Source organism: Mya arenaria, chromosome 14 (assembly GCF_026914265.1).
Source record: "Mya arenaria isolate MELC-2E11 chromosome 14, ASM2691426v1".
Classification (NCBI taxonomy): Eukaryota; Metazoa; Mollusca; class Bivalvia; order Myida; family Myidae; genus Mya; species Mya arenaria.
In genome coordinates this window covers 16,773,799-16,785,505 of record NC_069135.1, presented here as the reverse complement: position 1 = coordinate 16,785,505, position 11,707 = coordinate 16,773,799, and the positions used below count along the sequence as shown (strand labels likewise).

Genomic DNA, 11,707 nt, shown 5'->3' with positions numbered 1-11,707 from the left:
TGGAGTGGCGTCATTAAAACTCGAAACGGGCCGCTATGAATCACTCAATGTTGAACAAAGAACCTGTTTTAACTGTCATAACATAGTAGAAGATGAATGCCATGTTTTATTACATTGTCCTTTATATAATAATCTACGACATTTAATGATAATTTCAATTCATTATCGGACATCGAAAAACTTTCATTCCTTCTTTCAAATGAACGACGTCAGTATCTGTATAACAAGTAAATAGTGTTTATATGTTTTATTGCATGTTTTGTACAATACTGATTATTCTCACCTTATCTTTATTACTGAATATTTTAAGTTATATTGCATGTTTTAAAGTTGATTAATTTTATTTTTTATTTTTTTTAGCAAATAGTCTCTCATAATTCCATGATAGGTGGTTTTATACATTATTATTGCATGTTTTATCTGTATTTATCCCATGAATGTATAAAAGTGAGACTTGAATAAATTTTCTATCTGTCTGTCTGTCTGTCTGTCTGTAAATATTCGGGGTAGTGTTTGTTGTTTTCATCTTCATGTTTTCGCATATGACGTTTCAAGTTCTGTTTTAGAGAAAATAGATACACATAAACAAATGTATAGTTTTCTCAGTGTTAACTGACGCATTGCTGCTGTCAAAATAAGTTGGTTTTCGGGTGCTGTAAAATAAGGGTGAATTTCGGGAAACAAAAAGTCATACACTCTTCGCATTGGTAAACCACTCCTTTGCGCCTGAAAAAGAATAAAGAATCAGTTATAAGTGTGTTTGTTACAGTGTCCATATACCAGGCTATGAATGGGACGGTTTTAAATTTATTCAATTTATTTGTTCAGTTTTATTACGATAAAAAAATAGAAAATAGGTACGTTTTTTATTATAAAATGAGTATATACAAATGTACATACAAAAAACATTGTTTATTGAATCTTGAAACAATCGGACATTACTTAAGATGGATCAAACAGTAATCATGTATTGGTTATGTATATAACCGCATATGACGGAGTAAAATGGGTAATAAACGTGCATTAGATTAAATCGTAAGGATGGGGAAAACGATGCAAATATGTACAAAAATAACAAACATAGGGGAAAATACAACCAACACAATACGAGTTTCTACCCTATTAAATAAGATAGAAAACATCCATGACACATAAATTATATCAACGAGTCACGAAGTTTGAACAACTTATCACAACAGATTGCTATCTTTCTAATGAGAATTTTATTACTATTTTGCATTAAAAGAATACATTAGATCAAACTAATGTGAGTATAAAATACTCAGGAATATATTGGCGTCTATAAGGTCTGCATACACACCGAATTTGAGATCAAAATGGAACTCGTCCTCAATATCATTTAAATTACACAATATACATTTTTTTTTATTTCTAGGATGTCCACCCTTTTCTAGATTTATTGTATGTGGAGACAAACGTAATTTATCCAGAACATTTCTATATTTTGTATTTTCTACCAGAGTGAGATACGCTGAATGTTCAAAACTAGTTTAAAATTTCAAGGAATGCATTAATAGCAAAGGATAAATCTATCCCAGATGTTCAATTACTGATACAAATATCACGAAGTCAACTCCGAAGAACAGGCACAAAACATTCAATTTCCACAGAACCAGGATAAAGCAATACTTTATTGAGACCTGTGAGATGATTGAAGAATCTCATGAACTCTTGACACCAAGTTCGTGGTAGAGATGTTGTTATCTACACTATAAATTTGATCAAGTAATATAGCATTTAAAACACAGTTTTATTGCTTCACTGGGTGAAGCTTTAAAAGATATTTCACCATTCTAATATGGCGACCGTTCAATATACAATGGGAATTCTACCCAACTCTCAATACAAGGCAAAAGTGTAAGTGTATTGTTGAACATTTAAAGCCCATTTACAAAAGTTCTTATTCACTCTCTCTGAGACCTCCGCATTCATAAAACCCCACACTTAGGAACCGTGGTTTGAAACAGATAACACATAGGATTGGAATATATAATGATATTAATTAGAACTTTAATATTACGAACCAGCCCCATAAGTGATTAGCAACCCCAGACCATTTTTTTAAAGTAAATGATAGCTTATTCATGAACACCATTGGAAGCAGCTTATTAAGACCTTTACAGAACATTTTCATTTTTTTAAATATCTTAATAAATAAAAAAGTTATGGCATTTTAAAGTCAACAATTTCGGGCGGCTTTTATGAATGTTTGCCCCTATACAATCCTATATAACGATTCGCGAGTCGCGGAACTTGTTTTTCAAGAATTTTCACCATTTTTTTCATAACATTTGTTTAAACAAAGTTATATTCATGAAACTTGGCAGTCTTGTGTGTTTTTTCTCCTCATTCCATTTTTTCTACTTATTTATTCCTTATGACATACCTTTATATAGAAAAATGAAAAAACAAACCCAAAAATAATACAAATTTTGAACATTTTTATTAAGGTGATCAAATCAACAGTATTACTGAGATTTTTTTTTTAAATCAACTTGAATATCAAAAGAAATTATTTCAATGAAAGCTTATAACTTTAATTACATTAAACAGAATTCTTCTATTGTATATGTCATTATCAATGCTACTCACATTTTATTGAAATATAATAGCACTAAATTACTGAAACAAAATTATCAATTGCCATCTCTGGCAAAAAAATACAAGTTACACTAAAAATAGCACATAGTTTCACATGACATTCAACTTAAAAATACAACTCTTGATATCCTTGATATTTAATGTCAACTGCACCGTATGTTGGAAAAAAACACTGTCTTCCAGAGTTTTTAGCCTCTGGGACAAGTCCACAGCACAAAATAAATTCTTTGTTCACTTTTTGTGCATCTTTTCGAGCTGGCCACATGAACATACCAGCAGTACGACATGGTGCCATGAAGTTTACTACAGCGGTAGTTTCATCAACCTCTTCAACACATCCTGGGTACCAGGCATCTTGATATGCGATGGCAACATAGTCATTCACATGAAAAGAATGGATTGTAGAGTCGAGAATTGGCTCCGATTCTGGTTTGTCAGATGGCTTACTGGACTTCTTCCTCTTCTTCTTTGGTTCCTCTTGCATGGTGTTGAAAAGTTCACGTTTGACTAAACTCTCCTCAGCCATATGCGCCTTGCGCAAGTCACGACCACCACTTCGTGCAGCTTTCATGAGTGTGGCCTTTTCATTGTCAGGTTTTTCATCCAACCACTTGAAAAGCTGTCTCCTATTCCTCTTTATGAGCTGAACACTGGAGTGGTGATGAATTGATGCATTCGGCCTTCTTCGCTGGGAGCTGTCCAGGTCCCCAAAGTGGTGCTCACACCCAAGGTCACGTGGGTCCTTTGTAGGTCTGATTTCGATGGTGTCCCTGCATAACGCCCACCGTCAAGAAAATCTACCAGCTGTTTCTCCACAGTTCGTCGCATTGCACCACATAGCACACTAATTAATTTCAGGAGCAGTTCATTTGTCGGGCTATTTAACAGTGTGCTAAACTTGTTCGTGTGGGGAACACAGCTGTGGTCTAACCAGTGTTTTTTCTAACATGTTGCAGGTGTCTCTTCACAGTCTGAAAGGTAACTTCTGAGCCCATCAATGTAAGGGTACAACTCAAGATATCTGACCGTCCCTGAACACACCAACCATCAATACGGACCGGTCTCTATGATGTAGGCTGCAGTCAGGGCTTTGAGCATGGTCTGTACCACTGGCGATACCAAGTCAGCTTCAACAGCTTTAATTTTGTTGTTTAGACATTTAACAGTCTTGATGACCAAAAGAAAGTCAGACAAGTGGTACAAAATCTCTGCTGATGTCTGAAACAGACCATTAAAGCGATTGTCTCTGTAGTTGCCAATTAGGGATTTGATTCCCTTGGCAGCACAGTGAGATTCCCATCTGTCCCTAAGGCCAAGGTGGTCGCCAGCTGGCCCAAATATTGTAGATGTTGTGTATGCAACCCTTTCAACAACAGTCTGCTTTTTCGACCAATTTTTAAAATATGGTAGCTGGTCACGACCTAATTGCTCGTCCGCTGCCAAACTTTTTTCTTCATGTTTCAGGTCTTCACAGGCATATCGATGAAAGCCGAGGAGTACATGGGCCATACAATGGAACTGAAGTACGGTGGCTTTGGAGCCTTCATTTGAGCACAACTCAAGTTCATTGTCTCTCCATTCGCTTAGCAGTTTGTCTGCACATTTTTTATTAGCAGCCCTGTCACTCATGGTGAACGCTAATTTCTGTAGAGACTCGGCCACAAAGTTTGATTCTTCGATATCTCTCAGATGCGATTCTGAATCTACTTTCGCAAGTTCTTTAAAGTGTGATTTTGTTACATCATTTATTTTGGCTGCAGTCTCAGAAACAACTCTCTTAAACCCTAAGCTGACAATTTCACCATTGTCCAATGTGATCGCAGTGTCCAAAATCTTTCTCTTCTGTCTTGATGTTCCATCCCGGCTTAATCCAAAGCTTTCAGATTGTTTTATTCTATCAGCTGTGTAGCTTTTAACTAAGAACTGACCCTCGTCAACAATGTTTTGAACAGAAGAATTTGTTGGCATATCTGAGGCTTCAATATTACAGTGAAAGAGGTGTTGAGCAACTATCTGTATGGCTGGTGTATTTTTTTCAACAGCTACCTCAAGTCCAAAAAGATCAATTATACACATTCTTAATTCATTTGAAAATATTCCTCTATCATCTTTCAAGTTTGTCATTGTAGCATTTATATTCTCTTTTATAATTTCATTTTCTAACAACATTTCAACATCATCATCTTCATTCTGAACTTCAATTTTCTGGTTTTCTTTTGGCAGCTTACATCCACGTATCTTTCTTATCGTACTTCTGTAATAACTATTTAGTTTCTGCGCATATACTTTCTTTTTCTGATCATCTTGAAGCTTTCTATTTTCTGCCAAAAGTGTTTCATTAAGAGACTTCAAGTCAATCAATTCAGCACTCGTGTCTGACTTCTCCATTTGAAACTTTTTACTAGTTTGTTTGTATTTGTGCAGGAGCTGTTTTGTTTCGCGTAACTCTTGCCTTTTCTTCATAGCAATTCCGTCACGTTTCGTTACATTTCGCACAGAATAGTGACCTTTGATAATCTGGAGTTTTGTTACATCTTCCTTTAGCATGTCCGTTATTTCATAAAGTTTATCAAGTTTTCGTTGATGTAAGGTTATTTGATATTGAATGTCATTGTTTTCTTTTTCATCATCAGTTCTGCTTAGTGAGTGAAGTGATCTCAACTCCTTTCCTGTCAAGGTTTTTGCAGCCTGCATAAATGAACCTCCACTGGCAAATACAACACCTAGATAAAAAAGAACCGACAATTTCTACTTCCTGATTATTATAAAACCATTTATCATTATTACCCAACCTACCACCTTTCTCAAACACAATGATTTTTATCAATGTTTACCGTTAGGTTCCATTTACAACAATATGAATATAAACTATTTAAAGAACTCTGCAAACCATTCTTTGTCTCTGAAACAATAACATGCTTTCAAAATGTCAAAATGTCATAATCTGAAAAAGATACATCTATTGACTCGAAAATCGAGAAAGTGCAAAATTCCTCCAATTAGAAATAGTATCACCATTATTTGTTTGTTTTTTTCCTATTTTTAAATATTTTCCAAAAATGTCTATGGGACTTCCTTCTTAAATCGTTCATTTTACGACTACGTACAAAGTTAATTATATGATTTTTTACCTCCAACACTGATACTTATAATCCCTTATGGCCACTACAGCGAAGCTCTATCAGCATCCGAAAATGTAAGAATGGCATACAAGTGCAGCATTTTTATACACGTTATATTTGCGTTCACATTCAGCATCAAACCAATCCTGTTTAACCTTTACGTCTTGGAAATAAAAGTCTGGCTTTTGAGATATCTTTTGAAAATACTTATTTATCACAAAAAATAGTTAAAATCGAAGTCAATTTATATCTACATCCCCCTAATTTCAGTTTAGATCATACATAAATTTGTCTATATTATTTGATATATCTGTCACAAAAGCGTCTTTATACTTTGTATCAAAATTATAATATTTATTTTCAGCATTACCAATCTTTAGATTACAAGACGAAAATATCAAAGGAAAGTTTTTGTTATCAACGCGAACTTAAAAAATAAGCGTTGATCCTAATCAGACATGAACAATCGAACAATATGTATATGAAAAAAAATACAGAAACAAGCACAGTAGTCGAAAGTTAAAACATAAAACCCATGTTAAGGCACAGGGTAAACGCTCAAGACACCAAAGTCGAGACAAAAGACGAACTGACGAACGGAACAAATCTTTTTAAAGTTGATAAACACCCGCAAATATTTAAATGACACTCTAATTCAAGATCAATACATATACATGTATAACAAACATACATTTTGAGTAAACTTTAACTACTTACTAAATAATGCATTTATGGAAAATATTAATGACTGATAACAAGATTGTTCCCGTGTGGTTTATAGCTGAAAACGCGAAAATATTAAATGATTGGTGAATGCTAAAAGATTTACTGTGGTCTACTATAGTCTCATAATGTAGAAATACCGTGTTTTCTTCACTGACACTTCTTTCTAATTAAACACGGTATCCCTCATTGTTTACGACATTTATTCCTCCTTTTTGGTATATTAAAGCAATTGTATTAATTGTGGTAAATCTTATTTAGGAGTAAGATTGCACCTTTAAGCAGCTGAGTAAATGCCAATGACATTGACTTCATCTTGGTTATCGTACCTTGGGTATGTTTGTGCTTGTATGCATTTTGTTTTGTGCATTTTACTATTTAGTGTTACAATCTTATTTCATCATTATAAAATCAGAACACAGCGTATACGAGCCTGCAAAGGTGCTCTTCACATTGCCTGGATACAGTTTTTTATAAAAAAATAAAAAAAAAAAATATTTTTTATTTTAATTATTATTTATTTTGGTCAAAATAGTGAATATATGTCATTTAAAAAATTATTCCACAATTTTTTCATGAAAGAAAATTAGTATTATATATAAATAAATAAATAAAAAAAATAAAAAAAAAAAAAAAATGTATTACTGTATCCAGGTTATGTGACGAACACCTGTGCGAGCCTGCGATTGTATGGTCGATATCAGTGTTCTCTTTAAAGGGGCACAATAAGGATGTTTAATATTTTGGCTACTGAGCTTGTTTCTGTAGTTTTTCATATAAATATTGATGCAGAAATTCATTAGGATGTTCTACTCATTTGACTTTAAAAAAAAGCATGATTTGAGTACAGATTTTTTTCATTAACCAACGAAGATTAGCTTCGAACAGCTACGATCTGTCCCGGTCCCAACAAGTAACGGTCCGGAGGTGATCCGTGTCGAACATGACATGTTGCATCGTCCAGGACCAATACGCTGCCACTACCACAGGGGCAGGATGCGTTGTTTTGACACACCCCTTTTACCACGCCCCTCCCCCCGGTCATTGATTTTAGATCCCAGGCTTATTTGTAATGATGGGGGAACTGTTTCTAATGATAACTTATGAATGATTGATTTTTTTTATTCTATTATCTTTGTGCAAAGCTTCACCCTCACCCGATATGGTTTCCTTTGCCCCGTATAACCCATATCGGATCACCTACTAACCCCGTAACTTATAATATAGGTTGTCTGATAGCTCACATTAAATCTATTATACGAGTACTATAAATATTCTGCGCTGGGAAACCTCGTGGTATTTCCTCAAAGTTAATAATAGCTATCGCTTGGATGATTTTTCTCACATTCCTATCTGATTTAATTAAAACCATAAGCTGGCGGTTTCTAGGAAAGCATTTAAAATTAGAAAACAGGACGTTTAAAAAAAATGACGTGTATTGACGACACCTTGGGATACCAAATATTTAATTATTGTATTGCACATCATCGGATGGAATGTAAGCAAGGCTATGGGTATGTGTTTACATGTTTTATTAAATAAATGTAAAAAAAAACACAGTTAAACTAAATTGAATGTGGCATCGACTGGAACTGGGCGGCTAGTGCACTAACTAAGTTCATATAAATAGACGCCATTGAAATCTTTTAATTTTATGAGTTTTGGCAGCACAGCGTTTCCAAGTTGTATACTGAATTGGCTGTGGAAGTCAATTGAATAAAACTTGATAAGGTTTTGGTTTGGTAAAAGTTATCTAAAATATGTGTTGATTGGTCAATGTATGGACAACTTATCAAAGTATAACACAATTGGCTTACAACTGACTACTTGCTGTCGTTCGGGAACGATGGTTTTATCATATACAAGAATATGCACATTGGCAAAATTTAATGTATTTGTAGATTAAAGAAATCAGTTTGAGTCCATGGTCGTTATATGGATGCACGCGTTCCTCGGCTATTTCGATGGCATGTGTTATAAATTTAGAAAGCATGCATTTAGCGCGGAAAAAGACGATTAATGAATAGCTGGTTTCATCGATACGGTGAAATACGCTAAGTGGAATCAGGGCAACAAGTATATATTGTTTGTCAAATACTATTCTTCAAGTACGTTTTGATGCAACAGTTAAAATCTAAAAAATTGGAGAAGAAGTGACAAAAACAGTCCGAAAAATCTTAACAAATTCTGAGAGGTACCTTATGTTTCAAATATTGTTTTATGTTTTCAGTAAGAGACAGCTAACATGTATTTGCCTGCAAGAACAAGTCATTATCTATTTTATTTCTAATAGGGAAATGTTGTGATAATATAATTTTCGATTCTTTAAAATTGAGTCAGTTTCTTGATAGTATTCCTATTTTATCTCTCATATGCTTAAACTCACAAGTCAATAGTTTAAGGATAATCAGTTTTAAAAAAGAAGAAATCCGTAATTATCCAACCCAAAATGAGACAAAGGCGTCCTGACATCGGAGAGAACTGAGAAAAGTATTTACTCGAGCGTATAAACAAACATACTCGAGCAAAGTGTTCCAAATACATGTACATGTATATACACTTTATCACAAAGACACCATTCCAACTATAGACTACGAGACTTACAAAACGAAGATATTAAAACAAAATGTTTTCAATGCGAGCTTCAGAAAATAAACGTTGGTCCTAAATCAGACATGAACAAGTAGAACAAGTCGAGACAAAAGATACACTGAACAATGCTTTATTCAGTGAAAGAACACCCGAAAATGAAAAATAGCTGAGTAAACGCTTATGAAATTAACAAAATCTTAGCCATCGTACCGCGGATATGTTCTTGCTTGTATGCATTTTGTTTTGCAAGTAGAAGTGAACTCTTCATTTTGTTACTTAGTGTTTCAATCTTATTTCATCTTTATGATACTCTACTTATCAAACCGAAGTGAAAGCGATTGTATAGTCGATAGCAGTGTTTGCTTTAAAGGGAAACAATAAAGGTTGATGCAAAAAAATGCATTATGATATTCACCGAATTTGACTTGAATTATCAAAAAAGAAGAAAAAAACATGATTTTTCTACAGATTATATTTTTTATCAACCTATACTGTGCCCCTTAAGCTCCCAGATGCACTAGGGTCTGTCCCGATGATCAGTGTCTAACAGGACTTGCCGGATCACCAATGATCAACACGGTGCAACTATGGACCTTCCCGGATCCAACACGGTCGCTTAACAGACTACATGCACCTTGATTGAAAAACTCTACCGGGTGGTACCGGATGGCCAGGGCAATTTCAAACATTTTAAATTGCCGGGATGGTATCCGGGAACATACAGAACCATCGCGGACTGTCCTGGATAAGCCCGGACTCAACGCAGATCCAACGCGGATCCGTTGATCCTGCAACGGTCAAATTTCAGTCCCGGACAGTTCAGGGGGTCGGTGGGACTAGGGCTTTAAGGGCATTTTTTACAATTGCTATAAAGTAAAAACTAGCAGTCAAGATTTATAATATATATTCAAGACGAAACAGGTAATGATATTTTACAATGTTGATTGACTGAATATCCACATTAAATCTGTTATGCAGGTACTATAAATAGTCTGCGCTGGGAAACCTCAGGGTATTTCCTCAAGATTATTAATAGCTTGAATGTTTTTTCTCACATTCCTATCTGATTTAATGAATACTTTGTTCGTATGGTAAACGCCATTACACTTTTTTTTTGTCCCTGAAGGGCCAAAAATATACTCGTATACAATACTAATGCCCAATATAAACGGACATTATTCCGTAGCATCGCAATCAATTTTAAGAATATAAGACACCTGAATTAAATACAGTTAAATACATATTGTCACTTATCAGAGTAAAGTTTAATAAACCACGTTTCCGTATTAGATGGAAACCTACAGTTGATTGTGTGATCACGAATCGTGCAGCTTTAAAGTTTACAAAAAAAACCAATGGGTTTGAAAACACGTTATAACTGTCAACTACTATGTATAAAGCCATCTGGGATGAAAATACTATATACGTTCGCATGTATATTTTTCATTGTCAATTCCTAAGTATACCCCTGGTGTAGATATCATTTTTTTTCTCAATGCCTCAATTTGTGTAGCTGTACGTATGTTGTAAAAAGTGCAATGATGCACACTTTATCACTTGGTGTAGTTAATATTTAATTATAATGACGTTTGTGCGTCATTACTAGTGTAACACTGATAACTTTCTTAAATTTGATGAGAAGTCCTGCTGGCGTACAATAAAAAAAATCTAACGTCGTCCGTCGGTTTCTAGGAAAGCATTTAAAATTAGAATACAGGTCGTTTAAAATAATGGCCGGGTATTGACTCAATGCATTGGGATACCAAACATGTATTTATTGTATTGCACACAAAATGCATTGTGGTTTCCTCATTATCAGGTGGAATGTAAGAAATGCTATTGGTACGTATTAACATGTTGTAGTAGATAAATGTAAAAAAAAATCAGTTAAATAAATTGATGGTGACATCGACTGAAAGTCTTTTTTTTATTTTGACAGCCCAGCGTTTCCAAGTTTTATATAATTATCCGTGGGAGTCAATTGAATAAAACTGGATAAGTTTGTGGTTTGATCAAAGTTATCCAAAATATTTGTCGATTGGTTAATAAATGGACAACTTATCAAAGTATTATATAATTGGCTACTGACTACTTGTTGTCTTTCAAAAACGATGGTTTTATTATATCCATGTACATGCACATGGGCAAAAGTTAACGCATTTTAAGGTATACGAAATCAGGAAATATTTTGAAATTTCCTATCTTCGAAACCCATATCTTCATAAACCAAACCGGATTCTTAACAGAACTACTCCAACTTGTATAGGTGCAAGGATTTGTTTTTGGTCCCAGCTAGCAATGAGTAAAGTGTGCGTGATTTTTAAATTCTAATACGCATGTAGCTTAGAAATAGAATTTACGTCTATGTAACTGTAAACACTTTAATTTTTAAAGGCTTCGTAAAGTTTAATAGGAAAATAGCAATATTTTCGTATACTCACCGTCACTATACTTGCATACTGGTATAGTCAAATTACCTATTGTTTCCCTTTTTCTTCGCTTGGTCGCAATAAATCTATCATTGTAAGGCGAGTTTGAATGTTAAACATATTTTTTTTGAAATTGATAACACGATCAACATGTTCACAGTTTTGTGTGGATAATGTATATTGCATTGTACTAAAAGGGGAAGTAATAACGCGGGGAAT

At 34.2% G+C, this 11,707-nt stretch overlaps 1 protein-coding gene across 1 annotated transcript; it reads right to left on the bottom strand.

The window, feature by feature from the left end:
- Positions 1-688: 688 nt before the first annotated feature.
- On the bottom strand, positions 689-5,169 carry LOC128215880 (uncharacterized). Its single transcript, XM_052922489.1, has 3 exons — positions 3,677-5,169; positions 2,896-3,392; positions 689-726 (listed from the first exon to the last, which is right to left on the bottom strand). The coding sequence occupies exons 1-3, from the start codon at positions 5,167-5,169 to the stop codon at positions 689-691; spliced, it is 2,028 nt and encodes a 675-aa protein (XP_052778449.1).
- Between the last annotated feature and the right edge of the window lie 6,538 nt (positions 5,170-11,707).